Raw genomic sequence first — 16,952 nt, 5'->3', positions numbered from 1 at the left:
TTATCGTTTAATTTAGGACTTATGTGCTAGTCGATATCATCGTTGGTGCAAATCGAACCTAAACCTTGAGATGACATTTATATCTATGTAACATTCGTGAATTTTGACTTATTTGACTATGTTTGACTTTTGTTGACTATGTGGTTAGTTGTAACGCTCGTGGTATTGGACCCATTTACTTTCGTTAATTATGTATGTGATATCTGCGTTTTCCTTTTTGGATTCTTCATTCGTGTGTATAACTCGTGTTTCTGATTCTCGGGGTAATAGTCTAAAAGATAGAGTGAGACTAATTCGTAGAGTAATAGTCTAAATAGACAGAGTGAGACTAATTCGTAGAGTAATAGTCTAAATAGACAGAGTGAGACTAATTCTTGGAGTAATAGTCTAAGTGCTGGAACCCCACACCCCCTTATCTTAGACTTATTTCCCTTCCACCCATCTCATTCTATCTTCCCTTTCTCTCTCTACTTCTCTCCCATGAACACACACAAACACATATCTCCCTCTCTCTAGATTTCTATCATATTTATGGAAATTTAAGAAAGATTAAAACTAGAATAATAATCATCAAGATCTTCTAAACAACATATCAAAGATTTGAAGGTCAAAGTCCAAGAAATTTCTCCATCTAGCTAAAATTCGGGTTTGACTCTTTGAAGATAATTTTGGTAAGTAAAACTCATCTCAAATCCACCATTTTATGTTTATAATCATGTTTCTAGTCAAATCCAAGTGTTCTTGAGTGAAATTGTAGGTCAAAAGTGAAATGGGTCGAAATTAGGGTTTCAAAGTGGGTAAACTTGGTCAAATCCGAATCTAAACTAAAAACGAATGTTCTGAATCGATTTTTGCAGTAAATGTACCTAATTTTCGTTCATTTATACTTCCAAATGAGTTCCAAGCCTTCAAAAAGGCAATTTGGCCGATTTAGGGTTTTTGCAAAAGTCAAAGTGGGTCAAAAACGGGTTTTGATGATTTTGTGAGTCATGGGTTAAACTTTTGAAGTGGGTTATGTTCATTGCTGTTATTTCATGTATAATAAAGCAAAAAATTCAGTTTTGAAGCATTACAAACCGGTTTCAAGTGTCTAATTAGGGTTTGGATGTTCTTGGTCAATTTTGACTTTTTAGTCAAACCATTCTTACCTATGTTGCTGCCCGTTTTCTTCCTCTATGTCTTTAACTCGTTTAATCCATGTCATAGTCAATTCCTAACACCCCCCAAACCTCATATCCGTCCAACAAACATCATTTTGATTCTCATGATCGAACGAATCTCGAAGAATGAAATTATGAACGTGTATTGATATGCATATATGTATGACTATAGGTTGTGAACGTGTTACGAATATTGTACGCTTGTGATCATTCTTAACTTGAGTCTTGCTGATCAAGGTGAGTTCGTAGCTCCCTACTCGTTTGAGATTCGGGTTGAAAAGTGTACAACCTTTGTGTGTTAACTTGTTTGTTTGTGCAATTACGTGTTTGCCTTGATTGATGACATAATTCAATTGTACATACGTTTGATTTCCTTGATGATGACATGACTTGATTGTGCATATGTTTGAGTGTCTTGAGTGATGACATTGTTTGATGGATTTGTTGACGTGTAAATACGTGGTTGTTATATGATTATTCTATGTGCATGTTTGGTTAATTATTAGGTTGGTTGTGTATATATGGAAGACGGTAATACCTTCGAAAGGTTGGAGATGTGGTGGGAAGGCTGCGGGTGACCCTATATATAAGCATCAAAGGCTTTTCAAAAGTAGTATCGTACGAAGTATATACACATGGTGTTTGTTTCTGGGTGGACATTGATGGTCATGGTGCAATTGAGTACATTGAAGTACATTACGTCCAATTGAGTACAATGAGGTACATTACGTGCAATTGAGTACAATGAGGTACATTACGTGCAATTGAGTACAATGAGGTACATTACGTGCAATTGAGTACAATGAGGTACATTACGTGCAATTGAGTACAATGAGGTACATTACGTGCAATTGAGTACATTAAGGTACATTACGTGCAATTGAGTACAATGAAGTACATTACGTGCAATTGAGTACAATGAGGTACATTACGTGCAATTGAGTACAATGAGGTACATTACGTGCAATTGAGTACAATGAGGTACATTACGTGCAATTGAGTGCAATTGAGGGACATTGATAAACATGTTTGGCATTATAGAACTTGTTAGATACTTATTGATATCATTATTACTTGTTCTTGTTTACTATGCGTATTCTAAATACCTTGCGTAGTTCATTATGTGAGTACATATGTGAGGGTCATTTATGGACATTGATTGATTATGGATTGTTTGAGTATGATTGATTTATTTATGATTAGGATAGTTGTACATACATGGAAGACGATGATACATTTAATGAGTTGCAGATGTGGTGGAAAGGCTGCGGGTGACCCTGTATACAAACATCTAAGATTCCTTAAATGTAAAGTCGTATGAAATGTATGTGTATTGTGTTTGGTTGTGTTTGATGGACAAGATGTACTTGAGACAATAGGGTGGACAATTGAGGTGCAATGTGTGCAAGTGCAATAAACGGGTACTTTATGTACTTAATGAGAATTGAATGACATGAGAACAATTTAGGAACATTGATGAACTTGTTTGACATTTTAGAACTTAATGGCTACTTGTTGATGTCCATATTTTGTGTTCTCGTGCATTACATGCGTTCTAGCTATGGTATTATTTGTGCAATGGATACGAGTGGGTCTAGGTTGCGCTACGAGCCAACCTAAATTGAATAATTGTGCCTTTTAAGGACTTATTGTAAGTGTGTTCCTTGTTCATTATCTTTGTTCATAATGCGAATGGATTTGGCTTTAGATCCTTGTCATTTGCTCCTACAAACTCACCAACCTAGTGTTGACTTTGTTTAGTACACTTTTCAGGTATTTCAAGTGAATCCAAGATTTGTCAGTTGATTGATGTTTGTGCTAGAGTTTGGGGCTTGGACTTACATGGATCCAGGATTCATTCGCCCGTATTTTGCATTATGCATTATGTACTTGTTTGTTGTTGTTGGATTCACCGAATCCCCTCTATTTCATATAGTTCATGTTCTACAATAATCTCACTCATACGCTATATCTTTTCAGTAGTATTTCGAGCCTAGCTCGGGGTGTTACAATCTAGCTCGCCAGTAATTAGAGGCCAACATAATCAAGCAACGTAGAAAAAGACTCTTCAGCAAGTCTAATTTTATATCAATAGCTAGGGGAGTATGTGGAGACATAACACTAGAAGACAATTGTTCACCGATCTGATTTGCCACTTTTTTTTTAAAGGTAAATTTCGATGAAAACTTCGTGTCGCGATTCGACAACGAAAGGTCTAGCATACGTTGTCTTAACTGGGTCCGCGCTAGAGAGCTCTCTCGATGTAGAAATGTCTATTTCAAATACCCGATGGGGGAAAAGCCCTACTAATCCACCCAAAGGCACGACAATTAATAGGGGTAAACCTGGGTATACCCAAGCCAACCCTCATAAAGGACTTATTTCATATGTCCTCCCCTAGGCTTGAACACAAGACCTCATACAAAGGAGGATGGTCTTTCAACCATTTAGCTAAAGCTCAAGGTCTTTTGATTTGCACTTGATTATGTTTTCCGTTGCCGGTAACTTTCTTGAATTATTGGTCTTGCTTTAATGATGTCTCACTTGAAACCTTTAAGTTCTCATTTACAACAGTTTTAACAGGCCTAAACTGACACTCACTTATCTTGATGTAATTAAAAAAATATTTTGGTCATCCAAACCGTTATGATAATGTGCTGATCGATCTTTCTTAACAACTCTTCTACAAATTCTGGAATACTAGAGTTTTGGATAACATCCGCGTTATCTTCCATAGCATCATTACCACGATCACCGTCAGAATGATCTTTACAAATATTCGTATTTATCTTAGAATTATATATTTTATATAATTCTGTAATATATTTGCTACTTTTTTAAAATACATTTTACTAGTACTCCATAAAATAGAAAGAAAAAAATAAGCACGAATAAATGGTGCCTACTATTTTACAATGTTGTGCTACTAAATTAAGAACTTTTAGACATTGTATGTAATTAGAGCTGGCAATTTCCGACACGGACCTGTTAGCACGACACGACACGACCTAGTTTTTTCGTGTTTCGTGTTTGGTCTTAACGTGTTTCGTGTCTTAACAGGTCCGGACATGTTAAGACACGAATAGTTATCGTGTCTTAACAGGTCCGGACCTGTTAAGACACGATAAGACAAGTAGTATATATATGGACATGTTAAAGACACGTTAAAGACCTGTTAAAAACACGTTAAGGACACGACAAGACACGATAAGATACGTTATTAGGTCCCTTAACAGGTCCCTTATCGTGTAATTTTTAACAAGTCTCTTAACAGGTCCCTTATCGTGTAACCTATTAAAAATCGTGTCGTGTTCGTGTTGAACCCTATCGTGTTCGTGTCTTATCTTGTTCGTGTCTTATCGTGTCGTGTCGGACACGATATGCCAGCTCTATATGTAATCAAATTAATAAACTTTTCTCACTACTACAAATTTTTGGAATTAGAGACCAGTTAATTATATAGAGACTAGTTATTTTCTAAGTATATGCTCTTTAAACTTGCATAACTGGTCTATATATATGGACCCACACATGTCATATTATAAAGACCGGTTGAAACAAATGTCCATATTTTAAATTAACTGTTTTAATATAAAAAAAAAAGTGGTCTCTAAAGTATGAATGTTTACGGATCATCTCTTTTGTTAGTAAATGGTCTCTATTCATGGTATTAAATGCAACTATCAACCCCTAGTCTAGCGCAACAATGTATTTTTTTCTACTCATGGAAAAAAAGTTTATAGACCGATATATTCATAAATAAGTGGTCTCTATTCACATTAAATATCTTTCCATGTAATTTAAAAGGGGTTTTTTTTTCAATCAGTTTTGTAGTTATTTTATCTTTATATATATGTAAGAGATCCAGAGAGAAAGTTCTTTATGAGAGAAGGTCCGTTTTTTATTTTATTTTTTGGCTTGTTTTTTTAGTTTTTTTTTATTTATTCACTTTTTTCATTCTTTCTTTAATTAACTCAATAAAAGAAAAATTAAAAAAAAAAAAAAATGTAACCCGAGTTAGTGAGTTATACATGTAAGAGTATGGTACGAGCTTCACCGTTAAGGATATTAATAAGGGGTAGTTGGTGAGAGTGATAGATCATAGGTGCTGATCGGTGATTGAGTGATTTACCTAACGGGCTTCACCGTTAAGGATATTAATAAGGGGTAGTTCGCCCTTAGCCATCATGGCTCCGCCATAGACTGAGAGGCTCCGCCTATAGCTTACGGGCTCTGCCTTTAAAAAAAACTATTTTTAAAAATTTTCAAAAATTTTTATATGGAGTTAGTTAATTAAAGAGAGAATAAAAAAACTGAAAATTTTTTTTTTCAAAAAAACAAGCTAAAAAAATCAATAAATTTATTATTTAATTTTAATTAGGTTGTTTTTGTGTTTATATAAGCTCATCTAAGGATTGTTGCGGTATTTAGCTTGTGGATTCGGTAACATATACAAAGGAGGTATATTTTCACATTTATATATAGAACTTTTGATTAACTTATTCACATTAATTAGTTTATGTATCATGATGTGTTAGCGAATTCTGTGTTTAAGGAAAAATCGACACCAATTCCCTTTACTTCTACGGATTTGTGTTTTATACACTTACTTGAGGAGTTAAGGGGAAATGCTGCCGATTTTTCCTTTAACACTCAATTCGTTAACATGTCATTCACATATGAGACAAAGTATTCAAAAAAACGGGTTAGGACGGACCACCTACAATAACCAAACTTTACGTTACACGTATCATATCATACATGCATTTTATTAAAACATGTTACTCACTACAAAAAATAATGCATTTGTTCACACTTTTAGTGAATGTGAACAAATTAAATATTTGATGAAGTGTAGTAGTTTGCTTAAGCATTAAGTACTAGTGGTTTGAATTTGATGTTTGAGTAGCAAATAGTTTGGAACCGAATTTGATTATCTAGTATGAAGTTTGGATTTGGTATTTGATTATTGAGCAAGAAGCTTGGTTTTGGTATTTAATTGTTAAGCAACAAGTTTGTATATGGTTTTGGTTTTGATTTTGTATTGCATAGCAGCAGGTATGTTGAGCAACATATTTGTATTTTGTATTTGGTTTTGGTATTGTAAAGATGAATTGGAAACAACAGGTTTGTGAAAATGAGTAGCATGCTAGCTGTGAAAATGAATTGGAAACACCAGTGGCAGCAGGTTTTGGCGTCGCAACAGATTTTTATTTTTTTTAAATAAAATTGAATACAGACCAGTTTAATAGAAACAACCAAGTTTTTGAAACATATAATAGAGACCATTTATGTTGATGGCGGGAAAGAGATTATGTAAGCGGGAATAGAGACCATTTAATTTTAAAAACACTGGTCTCTATTATGAGAATAGAGACCGGTTGTCAACCGGTCTCTATGGCGGAGACCAATAGCCATAAAGACGAGTTGTAAAAATAGTCTCTATTATCCATTTAACCGGTCTCTATATGTGAAATTTGTACAAATGTCTAGTATATTGTTCCTTTTATGCTCTAACAAATGTTTATTTTTGACATATTAGCAGGTTGAATATTAAGAAGTGGGAAGTCGTTAGGGGGTTTGTTGCTTTGAAGAGCAATTGGTCAGAGGAACCATTATTCTGCAATCATGTTATGAGCGCTTATTGTTACAATCATGCCACGAGTCTAAGTTGGCCGGTCTTTTCACTTTCTAGGGTCTAAAAATATATATGATAATTATAGGTGGCTAATGGTATGTTTATTTGAAAATTTTATATATACAACCCTTAATTTCATGTTCATGAGGACTCACTTATAGATTGGCACATTTGCATCTGTATTTCCGATCGATCATAACAGTTGTTGAAATTGTTTTAGGCTATTTATGTGCAAAAATAGTAATATATGTACGTTTAACTTTCGAAATAAATATAAAAAATTTGAAGTTATTAAAAAATAAGGTTAAGTGCGCCGGAATGCAGTTAACTAATCTCAAAATGTTATTGTGTGCACGAACTTTGGGTTTGTTTTATTGCATTCAGGAAACTTGAAAAGATGGTTATAGTAAACATGGAACCGGTTTCCTACTTATGATTAGTGGGTATGTGTTTTGATATATATATATCAAAGAAAAATGAGGTAGACGATGGTGGGTCTAGACATGGACGATGATGATGAATTGATGATGTTGTTCGTCTAGGGATGGGGTGGCTGGAAGTGGTGGTGGTGATGAGAAGTGACAGCGACAGATGAGCGATAACAAGGAAAATCAAATAGCACATCCATCTGCTGCTATTGCGATGAAATAGGAACCAACTACTCTTGATCATCATAGATCAAAATCCAACTACCACCGCCATCTGCTGCTATTGCTATTTCTCGATCATCAAATCCAAACAACTAATTTCGAGATGTTGTTAGATAAATCGGTATGATTTATGATCCCCGTACGGTATTGGTGGTTGTTGAAGATGATAAGCACCAGCGTCGAAGATGATTGGCGAAACAGTCGGAAACCTTGGCGGAAAAAACAAAACACAACCAAAACTCACATAATTGATACGAGAAGGTTGAATCTGTTGTATACGGGATAAATGTATATGTATACCATTGTATTTAGTGAATCTGCCTTTTCTCAATAAAAAAAAAAAAAATTGAATATGCTTGTAGTTTGTGGTCGAATCTGCTTGTGGGTACAGTTTTTTCATATACACAAACATTGTAGTTAAATCATTCTTTTTATTGTGTGCATAAACTAATCCCCTGAAAGTTATTGTGTACATGTCATGTAAACAGTCAACGTGAAAGTGGTGATCGGCTAACTTCTTACCCGGTAACTTTTGTTTACTATGGGACTCTTGAATAAGTTTCCTGAATACAATAAAACAAATCTTCGTGCTCACAATAACTTTTTGGGATTAATTAACTGCATTTCGGCACCGTTAACCAAGTATTAGTAATATTAATAATAACTAATAACTATCGAATTTTTTATGCCTTGTCAACATGACTTATAATATTGGATTCAATCCATAAATAACTTGTTAGGGGTATAGAACTTCAGGGTAGGTATGGAAACTTAAATGTGGAGAAATCGGACAGGTATTAGAAATCAGAAACTTTAAATATTATACATGGCCAAAGGAATTGAGTTAATTATTAGGCACATAATGATTTGTTTGGATATGATAGTTGAGAAGTAGGTCGATCTTATGGTTTATTTCATTAAAAATAGAAAAATATAACTTTTAAAAAAATCTTGATATTTATTATTTTCTGATATGAGTATGTATTATGTACTTAAAAATTTAAATTACATCTTAAGGATTTCAATTTTTTATAAACTATGGCGAATAGATTATACTTGTTACACAATCGCTTTCTTAATACATGGTACTAAAAGAAATGTGTTGCTGATTATGAAATTATGACTGATGAAGTGGGTAAAATGGCACTCTTCACAGTTCACGCATGTTCGCATGAAGGACACCTTTTCTCCATGAATGAGAATGAGGCTCATGGCCTCATGGCTCATGGGAAAGAAATAGGAATTTGCATTCTTGTTTTATTTAAATGGGCCTAATCATTTAGATACTTTGTGAGTTTGTTCAGGGGCTACATGTACATGGGCCTGTCCATTTTCTTGTTATTTTACGTAGGATTTCTTGTCATTAATTAGTTGTACACTTATCATATAATTTAGGCGGCGAGCTTTTAATATGAAAATGTACAATTTTTCTATGCACGTTAAGTAAAGCCCTAAGGGCTTTGTTAGCATTTTCCTTTTATGTAACCCAACTTTCTTTAACCAGTTACAACTTATTACAAGATTAGTTATTTAAATCTAACCATTTTTCCAACTCTCTATATCTATACTACTTGCAAAAAAAAAAAATTAACGATAAATATGGGTTCAGTCTTCATATATCTAACTTCAAATTCACAAAAAACTTATTCTAGAAAACCATTGTCTCCAACTTTATGAGCATTTTGCTAACAACAAGATTTGAATTTAAGACCTTTCAGTTTTAGAGTTACCCCATATATTTATCCGTCTATTAATGGTTAGTTATGCTACTTGTATTTAATAATAAATCTAGCTCCTTTGTTGAAAGTCATAAATTTTACCTATAACCAACATGTTTTTCTTACATATTTACATTATCTATGTAAATACATTATCTTATATACATCAATTACTTACACTATTTGTAGCCGCCACCACAACACTATCCCACCACCGTCATCATCGCCACCACCATATTACATGGTATCATTCTAGTTTATACTTTATAATTCTTATAAAAAATTAATAGTAATAAATAAAAAACTAATCAAAGGTAAAATTCTCATCACACACGTCTTTTGGGCCAACCAAGGCAATGAGCAAACAATACCACCCTATGGAGTGGGAATTGATTTTACCGGGTACCCTACTGAGCAAAGTCCACGATGATAACTATTTGCGATGTAAAAATGATACTGCTTAATTCAAAAAAGGTTAAGTGCGCCTAAATATAATTAACTATGATCAAATATCTATAGTCGAAACGAACTATTAAATTGGATATTGTTTGTTAAGAACTTAGTAAAAATATTCAAATCATGAGCCGACCAATAAAAACTTACACGTGACGGCTCATATGGGTTGCCACGTATGTCATTACATAATTTGGACAATTTATCAAGTTGTAATTAACATACAATGTCCAAAAGCTTAGTTCATTCCTACTATAGACATTTGGTTATAATTAGTTACATTTCAAGGTACTTAACTCATTCAAAAACCAATGATACATATATATATATATATATACGAGCGTTTTTTTTTTACCCGCACCAAGTGCGGTTATTTCAAATAGATGTTTAAGAAAGTGAGTTTTTGATTGTATATTATTATATTTGACAAATTATAAATTATAAGAATTAATATTGTGTTTGACTAATAAATAACTCAATAATTACAACATCATTACATAGATCTAATTTTATTTGAAAGATACACTATTTGTTATACGTATTTTACCATAAAGTTTATAAAGAGAAAAAATATTCAATATGCAATGAAATCTATAAAATTATTATTGTACTATGACCTTAAAATAACTAAATACTTAATCAAATCATATTATATTGTTATGAGATACACGTCCAAATCAAAATATTAATATATTTAATTAGCCATCTGTTTTTTGATAAGATTTGATTCGATAAATATGAAAGAAATTTGACTTTTATTTTATTTTGGGTATATATATATATTGAGAAAATACATGGAGATGCCACATAGGATAAATCTTATGTGGCAACGTTTAAAAATAGCTATAAGTTAAATAGGATGGTTTAGAATGTTTGGATTCCTACTGTTTTATATAAATCATAGATATTGTTATTATTATTATTATGTTTCACTATGTTTATAAAATATATATGGAATTTTGGTTACCAAAGAGTATATATCTACCAATTCAACTTTACTGGAAGTGTTATATATAATCATATATACTTGATATTCCGTTGCGACTCTTTAGCTAAAATATGACTCTAATTCAACAACCGGCTTAATATTTGTGACGACTATTAATCATCGAGGTTGCCTGTTTAACATATGGGACTATAAACTAGTCATTAATAATATGGTGGATCATCTTATTCCATACCGAATATGCTATTTACCTTAGCTTATTTCGATGGCTTATGGGCTTATTTGGATTCCCTTTGTCATTGTTTAGACCATTTCCGCACGATAATTGGTGAATAAATAAGGATAAAATTGTATCAAGTTCATAGTTGACGTTGGGTAATATTTAACCATTGGATTGTATCAAATTCAATGTAAGATCTTTCCAACTTTACCAATAAAACTGATATACATTATTCTTATCCAAAAAATAATATGTTTTAGTCATAAATATATAGATAAATCTATAATCTTTATTTATACACTAATCTATATCTATATTTATATCTATAATACCTTTCTATATCTATCTATAATTATATAATAATACTTTATAGAAAAGTAACCCATTTTTCAAAATCTCAATTAATGAATTGAACTACCTAAAATATGGTTTGAGATCCTTTAAAGTTAAAACTCAACTTCATAACTAAAGTTGGCATTTGAACCATTGGATTAAAATCAGAGGTTAAGATTCAAAAACCATATTTGAATCTTGACCTTTGATTTTAATCCAAAGGTCAAGATGTTCTCAACTTCACCTATGAAGTTAAAAACAACTTTAGAGGAACTTTATTCCTAAAATACACCTTCACTTTATTCATTAATTTAAACATCTACACGTGATATATATACCTATAATACCCTTAACGAAATAATTTACAACATAAATCTCTCAATCCTTAAAATAACTATACTATCTATACTCCCTTATAAAGAGTATTGAATTTCTTAAATTCAACATATTTTTTCTTCCCAAAATACCCCTGCTTAAACATAAAACCCTTATATACCCTCATTTCCCCCATTCTCTCTAATCATTACACACTCTCTTCGACTTTCTATTACCGTCCGCCGCTGCCCTCCTTCTTCACCGCCGCAACGCGCGGGCACTATGCTCGTCTTATATAACATTAATTATCTTTATATTTACTACCATTATTACCGTCACCATCTGTCGCCACTACCACCCCGTGCCATTACCATCGTCGTCGCCGCATTACGCGTACAGATGACTTGTTTATGACAAAAAAAAAAAAAAAGGCCATATCATGCAGAAAAACGGTTACAAACAATCTTCTCTTTGTTCTAACAGAATATTAATAGGCAAACAGCCACAAGACTCGTTCACTCCATAAAAATCGCATATCTGTTCGATTTTCATTTTCTGTTACCCTTCTCATTTTGATTTTGATCACAGAAGGAAAATTTTAAAAAAAAACTAACAATATTCTCTCTGTGTACAATACAATATCGAGTTGCAGGTGACGTATACGTACAGATATATAGATATAGATATATAGATATAGAGAAATTATAATAATGAGGAGAGAAGTTGTAGTAGCGGCGGTGACGACGGTATCCACGGTGGTGGTGGCAGGAGTGCTGATAGTTCGATGGAGGAATCGAGACGAGAGACGATGGAGACAAACGCAACGGATTCTCAGGAAATTCGCAAACGATTGTGCGACTCCTGTGCCGAAGCTATGGCACATTGCGTTCGATTTAGTTTCCGAAATGCAAACGAGTTTGTGTGATCAATCACAGACGGATTACGTCATGCATCCGTCTTTCATCTATTCTCTTCCTCAAGGGTAATTTAAACCTTAATTAATTACCTTATTTATAATCTGCATCTGCTAGCTTAATTATGAATTCATCTAAATTCATTTATGGTGTCAAATTGTTATTAATTTGTTTAGGAATTCATTTATGTCGATTTTCACGAAATTTGTGAAAGCATAGTAGAAATTAGTACAAATGATCGTTGTACGTTACGTATTGAAAATCTAACAGCTAGGAAGAGTATTTGCGTTGCAAAATGTACAGAATCGGTTATATGATGTGTTGTTGTTAGTTCGTTAACATATATTTAATTTTATCATTCGTTTGGTAGTGCTGATGGAAAGGTTTATGGGGTTAATCTGCAATGAGCATGAATGTTTTATATATGAAATGTTGATAATTATCAAGATATAACTATCACATTCATTAGCCAATCTGTTTTAGATTTCAATTGCATATTTTTTTAATTTAACGAATATGTATAGTTCATGTCTGAAATTGTGTTTTCCCTGTGTATTGAAATCTATATCTTGTTCTACATTGTCTATAAAGATTTTTAGTCAATTATATAACGTTCTTTTGATCTGTCGTTATCACTATTTTTCTTCATTTGTATTGCAGTGAATTGATTATGAGTGTAGTGCTGATGAAAGTTTATATTGCAGTGAATCTGCAGGAACATGATTTCTTGATGTTGTGTACAGTTGTGATTATCTGTTCAGGAAATTTTATAGTTTATCTGCTAATATATCGTTCATGAACCATTTTAACCAAAACCAATTACATTGTTGTTACAAATGTACAGAATCATAGGTGCATGATATTGTCTTTATGATGTGTTTGATTTTCTTCTTTTGTGTGATAGTATCGAAGAAGGTCTATACTATGGGGTAAATCTACGGGAAGCTAGTTTTGTAATGTTGCGTGCAAGGCTTATTGGAAGAGACCAACCTGAGCCGATCACTGACTTGGACAAAGAAGCGGTTGATATCCCTTCTGAACTAATGTCCGCCAGCATTAAGGTTGGTATCTATTTTATGTTTGTATTTTCTACAACTATTGTGTTAAGTTAGCCTGCAAATGTTGATGATTTATGTATCTTGTAATGGAAGATGTATCATATTTAATTGACTAAACAGAATTCTGAATTCTGAAAATTTGTGATCATGAATTTGAATATTGTTTCAGGAACTCTTTGATTACATAGCACTGAAACTGGCAGTATTCATCTCAATAAATACAAAAACAAACCCCATTGCTCCAAAAAGCAAATTGGGATTCACCGTCTCTTTTCCATTGCGCGAGGGACCTTCTGAAGTCAGTAGAAGTGTTATAAAGTGGAAGTCCTCCCGTTTCAATGACGCAGTTGAGTTCATTTTTACCTTTTATTTATTTATTTTGGGACTAAACCTTTTGAATTTACTCCTGAAGAGGATGAGAATGTAAATACAATACATTTTGCCCACAAGTTACAATATGAATGAATCAGATGGAAATTGTGTAGATGTTTCATTAGAAGTAATACTTATACTTATGTTAGACCAGGTTGGGTACGAGTTGGGATGTGAATTTAATAAGGCGTTGGAAAAGCATGGGATAGATTTGCGGGTTTCTGCATTTGTAAGTTTGCGCTTTCCTTCTTTTTTTTTAGAAACTACTACATATACGATTAAATGTGTGTTGTAATATGTATGTCAGTTTATTGTTTTGTAAAAGATATCAATTGATGATGGCAGGTAGATGCCACATTAGGTGATCTGGCAGGTGGTCGATATTACAACAAAGATTGTGTAGCTGCAGTTACATTGGGGGAAGCTACTAATGCCGTTTATGCAGAATTAAATCAGCCCACTCCAGATGCAAATTTCGACAAATTTGGAGAAACGGTTGTTCTCCTTTTTCTTATGCATTTTGTCATGTAAAACTTGCACTAAAAGAACCCCTTGTGATAAAGACCAAGTGTACCTGTTTCAGGTTATTGATATGCAATGGGGCAATTTCAATACTCCGCATCTTCCTATAACTCAATTTGACATGGCCTTAGACTCTGACAGCTCAAACCGTGGATACCGGGTACATAAATATTGACTACGTAAACTTTATATGGTTTGCAGCTCTTCCATTTGGTTTGTTAGTGGATACATGTAAATACTTGACAGAAATTACTATCACTTCTTAAATTGATATTTAGTATGTTTCAGATCTTCGAAAAACTAATTGGCGGAAGATATCTAGGGGAGGTTGTCAGGAGAGTGCTGCTTAAAATGGCCAAAGAAACTGCATTATTTGGAGAAACTGTTCCTGCTAAACTCAAAACTCCTTACATATTGAGGTATTAACCAACCAATTGTATGACTATTGGCATTGACTAACAGCAATAGAAAATGGGATTCACTCTTCATTACGAAAGAATTTGGTTTAGTTTTATCACAATCCACAGTTGTTTGCTAAATTGATGTCTTAAACAGATCGCCTGATATGGCTGCAATGCATCAAGATACATCAGAAAACCGAGATACCATCCAGGAGAAGCTTATGGAAGTTTTCGGGGCAAGTACCAAACCATATACAAAACCTACAGCTTTCCTTAGCATATTAAAACTGCAAATCACATTTATTGAATACATCATATATGGGCGGGCTGGGTAAGGTCTCAAACCTGATTTAGGGGTGAAAGGGTCAATTTGGGTCAAAACAGATCGGGTCAAATTTAAAACCACTTCTTTTTCTCCTTATTTTGAATTCTGATACTTAACTAATGGACTAAATATGGTTACAAAGCTATAGTTTTACAATCATAATTTAATTTTTTGTATAAACAAATTAGGAGATTGTATTCATGCTGAGATAAACTTTAACCAAATTGACCCGTTGATAACTTAATGGGTCAAATTTTCCATGTTTAGAATATTCCATATCTGTAAGTTTTAGTTTCTTGAAGTTTGGCTGGACTGGCATAGATTCTTAACATTATTTATATTTTTGAACTGAGATTCTTAACATTATTAATCCATCAAATCACAGATTACATACACTACGCTAGCAGTGAGAGAAATAGTGGCTGAAGTGTGTGACGTAGTGGCAGAAAGAGCAGCACGTCTTTCAGGCTCATGCATAGTTGGAATACTGAAAAAGCGTGGAAGAATCAACGACAAAAGGAATGTTGTAATCATCGAAGGAGGACTATATGAACAGTATAGAGTTTTCAGAAATTTATTGCATAGCAGTGTGTGGGAAATGCTTGGAAGCACACTATCTGATAATGTGGTTGTGGAAAGAGCTCATGGAGGATCCGGTGCAGGCACTATTTTTGTGGCAGCTGCACACTCAGAAATTTATGGGCAGCAGTCCACAAGCCCCTCTTTTTCGTCTCATGGAATTGATGATCATAGGGACTTAGGGACACATGATAATCAGGCTGCAGGAAGTGATGAGCTAGTGTACCAAGCAGAATATATGGATGATCGAACAGAAACGGCATCAATCAAGGAGGGTGATCAGACAAGTGATCAATTAGACTCGAGTGATGATGATGAGGACGACGAGGAGGCATAAAGAACCGTAGTTTACTAGTTTTACTATAACTGATTTACTATACTTTTCTTTAGGATAAAAAAACAGTATGAATTGAAACTTTACTGTTACTGTTACTAGTATGGACTTTGTGCTTTAAGATGCGATAGAATATCTGACATTTAAATTTCTGGAAGTAACACTTAAATTTCTTTACACACGTTAGATTTCATGAGGTTCTTAGCCGGTATGAATTTGGTCCTTTTGCTGTTGGCGTAGGCGTACATTATTTTTTAGCCATGTAAAAAAAAATAGATTTCATGTGAGATTCTCACAGTGAGAACAGTATGACTAATTTACCCAAATTATATGTCAGAAATTTGGATCACAGCCCGTTAACTTTTAGCTTTTTACTTTGGAAGTAATAGGTCCATATGGCCCATATGAATAATAATGGAAATGTGGAGCAACAAACGGTCGTATGGCCTGCCATTAGGTATAACAAGTCCTTAAACATCAATACCATATATATAAACATTTAGGCCATGAACGGTGATACAGTTTCCGTTTAAGCGTTAAATTAATGCATCAGATATGGTGGCAGTTGATATATCTGGAAAGGTGCAGGTAATGTTTTATTTGCTTTCCTTAGTTTAATGGATTATAGATTGTAGATAACAAGTATCAGAATGTGAAAAAGATAAATGGCTTTACTAAATTCTACTTTGTGAAAAAGATACAAACTCAATTATTCCTGAATCCTGACTTAAGTGAAACTTTGTACACTTGGGTTTGGTGCATTTGGGTTAGTTTAAATCTTAAAACCAAAGGGAAATGTTCTCTTATGAATAAAGTCTAAGGACCCATGAAAATGACCTAAGCTAAAGCAGTGAGACAAACAACAGTTGGTTTACAAATTGTCTATGCATTGTTTCATTGACCCCATCATTTCAAGACCACTATGTCTTGCAAACAAATGCCTCTATCTTATCCCAAAACCTCTTTAGTGTATTTGGAGAGAGCAAGCTAATTTGATGTTTACAACTAGTGAAA

The 16,952-nt window shown here is 33.5% G+C and overlaps 1 protein-coding gene across 1 annotated transcript; it reads left to right on the top strand.

Moving 5' to 3' along the window:
- Positions 1 to 12,113: 12,113 nt before the first annotated feature.
- Positions 12,114 to 16,115, top strand: LOC122580277 (probable hexokinase-like 2 protein). The gene is made up of 9 exons (XM_043752554.1): positions 12,114 to 12,415; positions 13,252 to 13,408; positions 13,575 to 13,751; positions 13,932 to 14,006; positions 14,123 to 14,272; positions 14,361 to 14,459; positions 14,588 to 14,718; positions 14,855 to 14,936; positions 15,411 to 16,115. The coding sequence occupies exons 1-9, from the start codon at positions 12,144 to 12,146 to the stop codon at positions 15,939 to 15,941; spliced, it is 1,674 nt and encodes a 557-aa protein (XP_043608489.1). The 5' UTR covers positions 12,114 to 12,143; the 3' UTR covers positions 15,942 to 16,115.
- The last annotated feature ends 837 nt before the right edge of the window (positions 16,116 to 16,952 follow it).

The sequence above is a fragment of the Erigeron canadensis genome, chromosome 8 (assembly GCF_010389155.1).
Source record: "Erigeron canadensis isolate Cc75 chromosome 8, C_canadensis_v1, whole genome shotgun sequence".
In the NCBI taxonomy this organism is placed as follows: domain Eukaryota; kingdom Viridiplantae; phylum Streptophyta; class Magnoliopsida; order Asterales; family Asteraceae; genus Erigeron; species Erigeron canadensis.
This window is presented reverse-complemented; position numbering and strand designations above follow the sequence as displayed.